We start from the raw sequence: 11,088 nt of genomic DNA, 5'->3' as shown, positions 1-11,088 counted from the left end.
GACCATGAGACCCCACATACTGGAGGCTCACATCCAACCACAGTCTTCATGTCAGCCAGCCTAAGGGCCCCAGAATTTGAAGCTCATCCATTCTTTTGGGTAGAAGAGACAAATTTACTTACTTTCCCAGGCCAGAAGCTCACTCATCAGACCCTTCAAAGAAAGGTCAATTCTCACTTAAACTGCAGTCTCAAAGGAGAGCTTCAAAAGACACAGGTTAATTTCTGAAGAAGGGGAAAAGTTTCCTGAGAGCTGCTTTGACCTCCATGTTTCTCAAAGTATAGATGAGGGGGTTGAGAGTAGGGCTCAACATGGTGTATAGTACGCCAGCCAACTTGCTCTTCTCCACGCTGTAGCTGGAGACGGGGCTTATGTAGGCGTAGAGCACGGCAGTATAGTACACGCCCACCACAATAAGGTGGGAAGAGCAGGTGGAAAAGGCTTTCTTCTTCCCCTCCGCAGTCCGCATCTTTAGGATGCTGGAGATGATGAAGCCGTATGACACGATGGTCATCAGGAAGTTCAATATACCGTAAAAGGCATCAGCCAGGACAATCATGATGCTGTTCACATAGGTGGAGCTACAGGAGAGAAGTAACAGAGGAGGGACCTCGCAGAAGAAATGGGTGATAACATCGGGGCCACAGAAGTCCAAGCGCAGCATCAGCCCAGCGTGGATGGCCACGTTGAAGGCACACAGTGCCCACACACCTGCGGCCAGCGTGCCACAGAATGCCTTGCTCATCTCGGTGCCATAGTGCAGCGGGTGGCAGACGGCTGCATACCGGTCATAGGCCATGACCGTGAGGAGGAGCAGCTCGGAAGATGCAGCCCAGGGGAGGAAGTAAAGCTGGGCCATGCAGCCCCCATAGGAGATGGAGCTCTCCTCTAATACTAGACCCTCCAGCGCCTTGGGCGTGACGGAAGATGCACAGATAATATCCATAGTTGCCAAGTTGAAGAGGAAAAAGTACATGGGGGTATGGAGCCCGGAGTTGAGGGCGATAGCCAAAATGATAAGAGTATTTCCTGTGAGTGCCACACAGTAGAGGGAGAGGAAGCAGCTGAATAAGAGCGCGCGGTGTTCTGGGTGCTCTGAGAAACCCTGCAGGACAAACTTTGTTACCAGACTCTGGTTACTCATGGTCCCCAGGCTGAAAGGGGTTTCTGGAACTATGAGGTGAATCTCCAACCACAGCTTCATGCGATTTCAGGGCTAGAGACAGAAGCAGGAGGTGTCCTAAGGAAAGCTGCTGCCCCGTTTCATTCACACCCAACATGATGCACAAGCCACATTAAACAGATGTATTAAGACTCAGTCAAGATAAACACAAAAATATAGCAATAGGCAAAGGGTGGGACATTCAGTTCATAAAAATCAGGTTAAAATGTCCAACTGAACTCATGAAGCATCACTCAACCTCAAAGAAATGCATGTTAAATAAACAATCCACTCTTTAGCAGCCATGATTTGGCAAACTTAGAAACGCATGGTATTGACTAACATTAGCACAGGTGCCAAGATATAGGCCTCTTACAATTTATATTTCATTTGAGCCACAACGTTCACTTCTGGGAATTTATCCTAAAGAAATAAGAGGATCTTCAAGTTGTCATTGCAGCATTATTTATAATAGCGAAAATTCTAAAGTAACCTATACCCTTAAAGGGAGAAGGCAATGGCACCCCGCTCCAGTACTCTTGCCTGGAGAATCCCAGGGACAGAGGAGCCTGGTAGGAGGCTGTCTATGGGGTCGCACAGAGTCAGACACGACTGAAGCGATTTAGCAGCAGCAGCAGCAGCATACTCTTAAAGCTGAGTCTGTATGATACATTGATATAATATATTACAGTGTACTTATCAGAATGAAGCTTTAGAATGCTTATGGAATGCTGATGCTTGTGAAAAAAAAATGAAAAAGGTTCAAAGTAAGTGTGCACAACTTTTGATCACTTTGAGTTTTGAAAAAGCATGTCTGCATATGAACCTGTAGGAAAAAGCCACCGGTGAGTGATGGACTAGAATCTGAACAGTGAGGATGGGTTGCAGTTGATTTCCTGTCCTTGTTTTTGCTGCTCTCTATTTTCTGATTCTTCCATTTACTAACTTTCTTAAAGGCATATGTATCATGGAATTCTCTTTCTCACAATTCTTCCGTAGCTCCCCATCACTGACGGATGGAAGGCTCCCACCCACTACTCCTGGATCCACCTCCTCTTCAGCCAGTGTCTTCCCAGTGGCCTCACCCCTCAAAGCCAAAGCTCCAACCACACCCACAACTCCTAGTCTTGTCAAGGCATGAACCATACCAGGCTTTTGTGGCTTCATTCTTGCAACCCACTCAGCCAGGAATGCCCTCCTTCTCATGAACCAGTTTTTTTACCAGCACCCCACACTTTTCAAATATCCCTTCCCTAGAAACAAAGGACCATTTTCTCCTTTGCAGCCCTTCAGGATCCTGAACTCACTTCTATTGTAGAATCCATTACAAGTCACTTCGTGATCAAGGTATCCAAATACCTGCCCTGTGGTAGCTATATCTGCCTCCTTTCTCTCTGGGCATCCTTTTGGGGCACTCAACCCAATGCCTGGCACGGAACAGGTGGGCCCTCTGATATGTTTGTTGAAATAACATTGAAGAATAGTCTAGTATGCAGAAGGAAATGGCAACCCAGTCCAGTATTCTTGCCTGGAAAATCCTATGGACAGGGAAGCCTGGCAGGCTACAGGCATGGGGTGGCAAAGAGTCAGCCACGACTGAGCTACTGAGCACATAGCCAAGTATAAGTAAAAGCAGAGTGCTTTCTATTCCCAACACGAGGTACATTCTGTATTGTTTAACATGAAATGTATAACCGCATTGGTTTCTTTCTTCCTTGTTTTCAACTTTTTATTCATTAAAATAGTTAATTAAATGAAGATTCTATTCAGCATTCTATTTTTTATCAAAATTCAGTGAATGCAATTATCTCTGAAGCATTAAAAGGTTTACACAAAATGACTAGATTTCACCTACAATTGAATCATATCACCATCTTTGTAAGGTGAAAACTGCTTTTTTTCAAGAAGAGCATGAAATTCCTCTCACTCGGAGTAATAGGCTATGTTAGTGTGGAGTCTGCTCAAAGCAGCTGCAAAGGATGGAGCGCCACCTGCTTCTCTGCAGCAAAGTATCCTGTCAGTTAACCAGCTTGGTGGATAAAATAAACATCATGTGATTCAGCTTATTTCATTTTTGCTTGGGACAAAAAATATATATATATATATATGCTACTCTTGCCCCGTTTGTGTTGAGGATCTGGAGATAATATTTGCTTCCTCTGAAACTGTTTTTGCTCCGCACCAATCTGGTGAGCGATTCCTGTTTAAGTCCAGGGTACTCCTGCGAGCCTGAAAAGCCGAGGCAGGCTGAAAAGGAAGCGCTGGGTTTGCCCCCACGGATGTCACTAGACAAGGTTTCTGCACTTGCCACTAGTGTCCTCGCTAGAATTCTAACCATCTGATGCCTCCAGTTATCACTCTCAGTCACTCCACAGTACAGACCACAAACCAGAGACTCACGATGCTGTGGCCACACCTATGGGGAGACACGCGGAGCGGCCGTGCGCAGGCGCATCGCAGCATCAGCGGAGCGCTGAGAGATGCTCAGGCTGAAACTCCGGTACTTTGGCCCCGTCATGCGAAGAGCTGACTCATTGGAAAAGACTCTGATGCTGGGAGGGATTGGGGGCAGGAGGAGAAGGGGACGACCGAGGATGAGATGGCTGGATGGCATCACCGACTCGATGGACGTAAGTCTGAGTGAACTCCGGGAGTTGGTGATGGACAGGGAGGCCTGGTGTGCTGTGATTCACGGGATCGCAAAGAGTCAGACACGACTGAACGACTGAACTGAACCGAACTGAACTGAAGAGAGCCGACCACGGAGGAAACTGTAAACCCGTTCCTTCTCTGAACTCAGCTCCAGAATCAAGATTTTAAAATTTTAAATAAACTACAATATAAATGGAAGTTTTCAACAGGTACTGAGTACTGATTCACATCCAAAGAACAAATGACCTCTCAGATAACTGCCCTCTTACTGCAATTTCCGAGGCAGGTGGACAGCTCTCCCTCCAACTGATCCACAGAAAGACCAAAGAGTCAGGCACCAAGACTCTACGTGAGAATGACCTTAAAATCTCTGCTGGACCTCAGCCGGTCATTTCCTCTCCTGGAAACTTTTCTCTCCTGAGGTTTAGCGGGCACTGGCTTTAATTCTCATCAAGCATCACAAGATTATTACAAAGGTGCAAGGGGAAAGACAGATTTCAGGTACCACCAGTCAAGTTTTAACACATTCTACGTTCAGACAACATGGCTCCCCAAATGCAAGGTGATAGGGCATTTAAACAGTGGTTATTTTCCACGCTCACCAGGCCACTTGGCACTCCATTTTCAGTGAAAATATAAATGCATCTTGGATGATTTAATCACTTTAAAGAAACAGTATGCAGTGTCCTCAGAATTCCTGAAATTAAAAACTTATTTCATTGAAAGTTTTTCGTGTGTGTGTGTGTGTGGGTGGGGGGTTGGCAAAAAGGTAGATTGAATTTTCGGTGGAAGGCAATTTATTTTCAGTGAATTTTTATCTTAATTTCAGTTTACTATTTTTAATTTTATAAGTAGAGAATTATTACTATTTTAAGATATTTAACTAACAATGAGTAAATTGACTATTTCCATCATTTTCATCTCGGAAGGAGTTTAAAGATGTTCACAGACACCATATAATTAATCCAATGTCTGATTACATATGAAGGTAAACATTCTTATTATAAACGTAATCCAAGAACAGAAAACTAAAAATCAGAAAATGTCAAAATCTCATATGTTCAGGTTTAAATCTGAAGGATAGTTTGAAGATGACCCAGTTCAACCTATTTATTATAAAATCACAAAGGCATCTAAGTGACTTATCCTAGTCACACAGAGTAGTGGTGATGAAGTTGATATCCAGTACAGGGCTTTGGAATTCTAGCCTAGAATTTTTTGCTATGTAATTTGTTAGTTGCCCTGCTGAATCAAATCTTGCCAAATGTCAAAAAAAAAAAAAAGTCAAGAAAAATCAACCAACCACATATATGACAATTTATTATGAGCAAGGCATGGAAATGCAAACCCTAAATGCTCAGCCAGTTTTTTCACCCTATTTGCTCCATTATTTCACTTATTGATTCAGTGGCAATTATACACAGTGAGAAATCCACAAATGTTGCTGACTCTGGATAAGCTAAACAAAATTTAGATCTTTTATATAGTTAATGATCCAAACTAAGCAGACTTACTATAAGCAGAATGATCCACCTTCAGAATATTGTTAATTATTGTGAGAAAATTCTTTCAGCTTTGTAGATTTTAAGTACAGGCGTCCCTTCTCTGTCAACTGCAATCAAGACTGGAAACCCAGTAACCCTGAGGCAGTGTGTAATGTAAGTCGAGGGCAGTCTAGACAGGATGCAAGCTTTCTTTCCCACTTAAGCTGTTATTGGCAAGACTTTGTGACTCATTAGCAAAGTTTGTCACTGCCTGTGGGAGACCCTGAAGAGAGATGCCCCCAGTCATTTCTCTCAGTGGACCCTGAGGGAGCCATTACATTAAGCGTCTCTTTGCTGGGCACTTGGCTGTCATCACTGATCATACAAGGGCCAATTCAGACTTCTGATGCGAGTGTTCGAAAAGATAATAATAGTAAAGATATATAAACAAAGAATCCTTTTCTATGATGTTACTGATATACTACTATTCGGGAATAAATGTGTATTCAGTTCAGTTCAGTTCAGTCGCTCAGTCGTGTTCGACAATTGGCGACCCCATGAACTGCAGCACGACAGGCCTCCCGGTCCATTGCCAACTCCCGGATTCACTCAAACTCATGTCCATCGAGTCAGTGATGCCATCCAGCCATCTCGTCCTCTGTCGTCCCCTTCTCCTCCTGCCCCCAATCCCTCCCAGCATCAGAGTCTTTTCCAATGAGTCAACTCTTCACATGAGGTGGCCAAAGTACTGGAGTTTCAGCTTTAACATCATTACTTCCAAAGAACCCCCAGGACTGATCTCCTTTAGAATGGACTGGTTAGATTTCCTTGCAGTCCAAGGGACTCTCAAGAGTCTTCCAATACCACAGTTCAAAAGCATCAATTCTTCGGTGCTCAGCTTTCTACACAGTCCAACTCTCACATCCATACATGACCACAGGAAAAACCATAGCCTTGACTAGACAGAACTTTGTTGTCAAAGTATTGTCTCGGCTTTTGAATATGTTATCTAGGTTGGTCATAACTTTCCTTCCAAGGAGTAAGCGTCTTTTAATTTTATGGCTGCAATCACCATCTGCAGTGATTTTGGAGCCTAAAAAAATAAAGTCTGATACTGTTTCCACTATTTCCCCATCTATTTGCCATGAAGTGATGGGACCAGATGCCATGATCTTCGTTTTCTGAATGTTGAGCTTTAAGCCAACTTTTTCACTAATCTCTTTCACTTTCATCAAGAGGCTTTTTAGTTCCTCTTCACTTTCTGCTGTAAAGGTGGTGTCATCTGCGTATCTGAGGTTATTGATATTTCTCCTGGCAATCTTGATTCCAGCTTGTGTTTCCTCCAGCCCAGCGTTTCTCATGATGTACTCTGCATAAAAGTTAAATAAGCAGGGTGACAATATACAGCCTTAACATACTCCTTTTCCTATTTGGAACCAGTCTGTTGTTCCATGTCCAGTTCTAACTGTTGCTTCCTGACTTGCATATAGGTTTCTCAAGAGGCAGGTCAGGTGGTCTGGTATTCCCATCTCTTTCAGAATTTTCCACAGTATATTGTGATCCACACAGTCAAAGGCTTTGGCATAGTCAATAAAGCAGAAATCGATATTTTTCTGGAACTCTCTTGCTTTTTCCATGATCCAGCGGATGTTGGCAATTTGATCTCTGGTTCCTCTGCCTTTTCTAAAACCAGCTTGTACATCTGGAAGTTCACAGTTCACGTATTGCTGAAGCCTGGCTTGGAGAATTTTGAGCATTACTTTACTAGCATGTGAGATGAGTGCAATTGTGCGGTAGTGTGAGCATTCTTTTGCATTGCCTTTCTTTGGGATTGAAATGAAAACTGACCTTTTCCAGTCCTGTGGCCACTGCTGAGTTTTCCAAATTTGCTGGCATATTGAGTGCAGCACTTTCACAGCATCCTCTTTCAGGATTTGAAACAGCTCAACTGGAATTCCATCACCTCCACTAGCTTTGTTCATAGTGATGCTTTCTAAGGCCCACTTGACTTCACATTCCAGGATGTCTGGCTCTAGGTGAGTGATCACACCATCGTGATTATCTGGGTCGTGAAGATCTTTTTTGTACAGTTCTTCTGTGTATTCTTGCCACGTTTTCTTAATATCTTCTGCTTCTGTTAGGTCCATACCATTTCTGTCCAAGGGTGAGCCCATCTTTGCATGAAATATTCCCTTGGTATCTCTAATTTTCTTGAAGAGATCCTTAGTCTTTCCCATTCTGTTCTTTTCCTCATTCTTTGCATTGATTGCTGAAGAAGGCTTTCTTATCTCTTCTTGCTGTTCTTTGAAACTCGGTATTCAAATGGGAATATCTTTTCTTTTCTCCTTTGCTTTTCGCTTCTCTTCTTTTCACAGCTATTTGTAAGGCCTCCCCAGACAGCCATTTTGCTTTTTTTGCATTTTTTTTCCATGGGGATGGTCTTGATCCCTGTCTCCTGTACAACGTCACGAACCTCATTCCATAGTTCATCAGGCACTCTGTTTATCAGATCTTGTCCCTTAAATATATTTCTCACTTCCACTGTGTAATCATAAGGGATTTGATTTAGGTCATACCTGAATGATCTAGTGGTTTTCCCTACTTTCTTCAATTTAAGTCTGAATTTGGCAATAAGGAGTTCATGATCTGAACCAGAGTCAGCTCCTGGTCTTGTTTTTGTTGCCTGTATAGAGCTTCTCCATCTTTGGCTGCAAAGAATATAATCAATCTGATTTTGGTGTTGACCATCTGGTGATGTCCATGTGTAGAGTCTTCTCTTGTGTTGTTGGAAGAGGGTGTTTGCTATGACCAGTGTGTTCTCTTGGCAAAACTCTATTAGCCTTTGCCCTGTTTCATTCCGCATTCCACGGCCAAATTTGCCTGGTACTCCAGGTGTTTCTTGACTTCCTACTTTTGCATTCCAGTCCCCTATAATGAAAAGGACATCTTTTTTGGGTGTTAATTCTAAAAGGTCTTGTAGGTCTTCATAGAACCATTCAACTTCAGCTTCTTCAGCATTACTGGTTGGGGCATAGGCTTGGATTACCGTGATATTGAATGGTTTGCGATGGTTTGCCTTGGAAATGAACAGAGATCATTCTGTCGTTTTTGAGATTGCATCCAAGCACTGCATTTCAGACTCTTTTGTTGACCATGATGGCTACCCCATTTCTTCTAAGGGATTCCTGCCCGCAGTAGTAGATGTAATGGTCATCTGAGTTAAATTCACCCATTCCAGTCCATTTTAGTTCACTGATTCCTAGAATGTCGACGTTCACTCTTGCCATCTCTTGTTTGACCACTTCCAATTTGCCTTGATTCATGGACCTGACATTCCAGGTTCCTATGCAATATTTCTCTTTACAGCATCGGACCTTGCTTCTATCACCAGTCACATCCACAGCTGGGTATTGTTTTTGCTTTGGCTCCATCCCTTCATTCTTTCTGGAGTTATTTCTCCACTGATCTCCAGTAGCATACTGGGCACCTACTGACCTGGGGAATTCCTCTTTCAGTATCCTATCATTTTGCCTTTTCATACTGTTCATGGAGTTGTCAAGGAAAGAATACTGAAGTGGCTTGCCATTCCCTTCTCCAGTAGACCACGCTCTGTCAGACCTCTCCACCATGACCCGCCCGTCTTGGGTTGCCCCACAGGCATGGCTTAGTTTCATTGAGTTAGACAAGGCTGTGGTCCTAGTGTGATCAGATTGGCTAGTTTTCTGTGAGTGTGGTTTCAGTGTGTCTGCCCTCTGATGCCCTCTTGCAACAGCTACCGTCTTACTTGGGTTTCTCTTACCTTGTACGAGGGGTATCTCCTCACCACCGCCCCTCGTGACCTTGAATGTGGAGTAGCTCCTCTCGGCCCTCCTTCGCTGGCACAGAACTAAAATTCTATGACAAAGAATTTTGATACATATTGTCCAATTGCCAAGCAAGGAAATGTTTTTACAACTACACCCATAGTATTTTGTTAGTTCATCTTTGCTAAGTGAAAAAATATGTTCTTGCTTTATATTCAATTTCTTTGATTAGAAAGGTTGAACAGCTTTTCATACATTTTAAATTTGCATAGCTATTATTTTTCCCAATTATTTGCGTGGAGTCTTGCTATATTTAGAAGTTATTATCTACCACATTGGAGAAGGCAATGGCACCCTACTCCAGTACTCTTGCCTGGAAAATCCCATGGATTCAGGAGCCTGGTAGGCTGCAGTCCATGGGGTCGTGAAGAGTCAGACACAACTGAGCAACATCACTTTCACTTTCACTTTCATGCGTTGGAGAAGGAAATGGCAACCCACTCCAGTGTTCTTGCCTGGAGAACCCCAGGGACGGGGGAGCCTGGTGGGCTGCCGTCTATGGAGTCGCAGAGTCGGACACGACTGACGCGACTTAGCAGCAGCAGTAGCAGCATCTACCACATATTACAAATAGCTTTTGTTCAGTGTTTGTACATCTATGTGTGTATCTGTGTGTATAGAAATTTTGAACTTTTCATGTAGTCAAGTTAAAAAATATTTCCTGTTGTGAGTTTTGGCTTTTCTCTGTTGCTGGGAAAAGCATTCTTTACTCTAGAATGTTAAAAAATAGCGTTTCTACTTAACAATTTTGAGGTCTACTATTTTATGCCTAAAACTATGAGTCAGCAGTTCCTCAAAACTTTAGCATAGAATTATCATGTGGTTTAGCAATTCCGCTTCTGGGTATATACTCAAAAGAAGCAAAAGCAGATGTCCAACAGATGCTTGTACACACGTGATCACAGCGACATTATTCACAACAACCCAAAGAGGAAAGCCTCCCAAGTGTCGTTTCTAGATGAATGGATAAGCATTTGATGCATATATGCATGGATATTATTAGTTCTAGCAATGAGGGCAACTCTGGCACATGCTGCAACTTGAATGAACTTTAAAGACATTGTGCTGAGTGAAGTAAACCAGTCCCAGAAGGACAAATAGTCTATGAGTCCCCTTATATAAAGTACCTAGAGTAGCCACCTTCATAAACACAGAAAGGAGAACTGTGGTAAGCAAGTTCTAGGAGAAGGGAATGGAGAGTCATCATTAATGGGCATGAAGTTTCAGATTGGGAAGGCAAAAACGTTCTGGACATGGATGGTGACAATGGCTGCGTACAGCGTTAACGAACTTAATGTGACTGAATGATATGGTCTCAAATGGCTGAGACGGTATACATGTACATAACGTGAATTTTACCAACATTTTTTAAAAATTGTGATTCATCCAAGTATTAAGAAAGGAAGATGGTAGCCATTATTCTAACCATTTATTGAAAAAAAAAATCATCTTTTCACCTCTGCTTTGAAATGCAGTATTTATTTTCCTTCAAATTTCCACCATTATATTGAAATTCTCAATTCTTATCTGCCTATTTCTCCTTTATTATCAAACCGTTTTATTTATTGTATCGAAATGATATGTACTAACGTAGTATCTAGAATGTTTTTGACTCTTGCCTTATCTTTACCCAGCAGGAACTTTAAAATCTCCTTGTGTAGTTTCAAATATAACCTTGGTAGCTTTACCGATGTTACACTGACTTATGAATCAATTTTAAAAGATTAGACGTTTTCACAATATTGATCCTCCTCTCTAAGAGTTAACCATTAACCATGTCTTTCCATTTTAATCTCCTGTTTCATATTTCTTAGTAAAAGATTAAAGGTTTTTGACGTATAAATCTTGAACACGTGTTACCAGGTGTATTTCTAGTTATTTTATCTTTTTTGTAACTTTTATAAACAGGTTTTTCCTCTATCATCAG

At 42.4% G+C, this 11,088-nt stretch overlaps 1 protein-coding gene across 1 annotated transcript; it reads right to left on the bottom strand.

Annotated features, from left to right (window-relative positions):
• Nucleotides 1-217: 217 nt before the first annotated feature.
• OR13A1 (olfactory receptor family 13 subfamily A member 1) lies at nt 218-1,204 on the bottom strand. The gene has a single exon (XM_069572562.1). It carries the CDS (start codon nt 1,202-1,204, stop codon nt 218-220), a length of 987 nt encoding a protein of 328 aa, XP_069428663.1.
• Nucleotides 1,205-11,088: the final 9,884 nt, after the last annotated feature.

Source organism: Ovis canadensis, chromosome 25 (assembly GCF_042477335.2).
Source record: "Ovis canadensis isolate MfBH-ARS-UI-01 breed Bighorn chromosome 25, ARS-UI_OviCan_v2, whole genome shotgun sequence".
Classification (NCBI taxonomy): Eukaryota; Metazoa; Chordata; class Mammalia; order Artiodactyla; family Bovidae; genus Ovis; species Ovis canadensis.
This window is presented reverse-complemented; position numbering and strand designations above follow the sequence as displayed.

Bases quoted from the DNA above. Each gene is read 5' to 3' on its own strand.
- OR13A1 (XM_069572562.1), bottom strand. From the start codon at position 1,204: ATGAAGCTGTGGTTGGAGATTCACCTCATAGTTCCAGAAACCCCTTTC.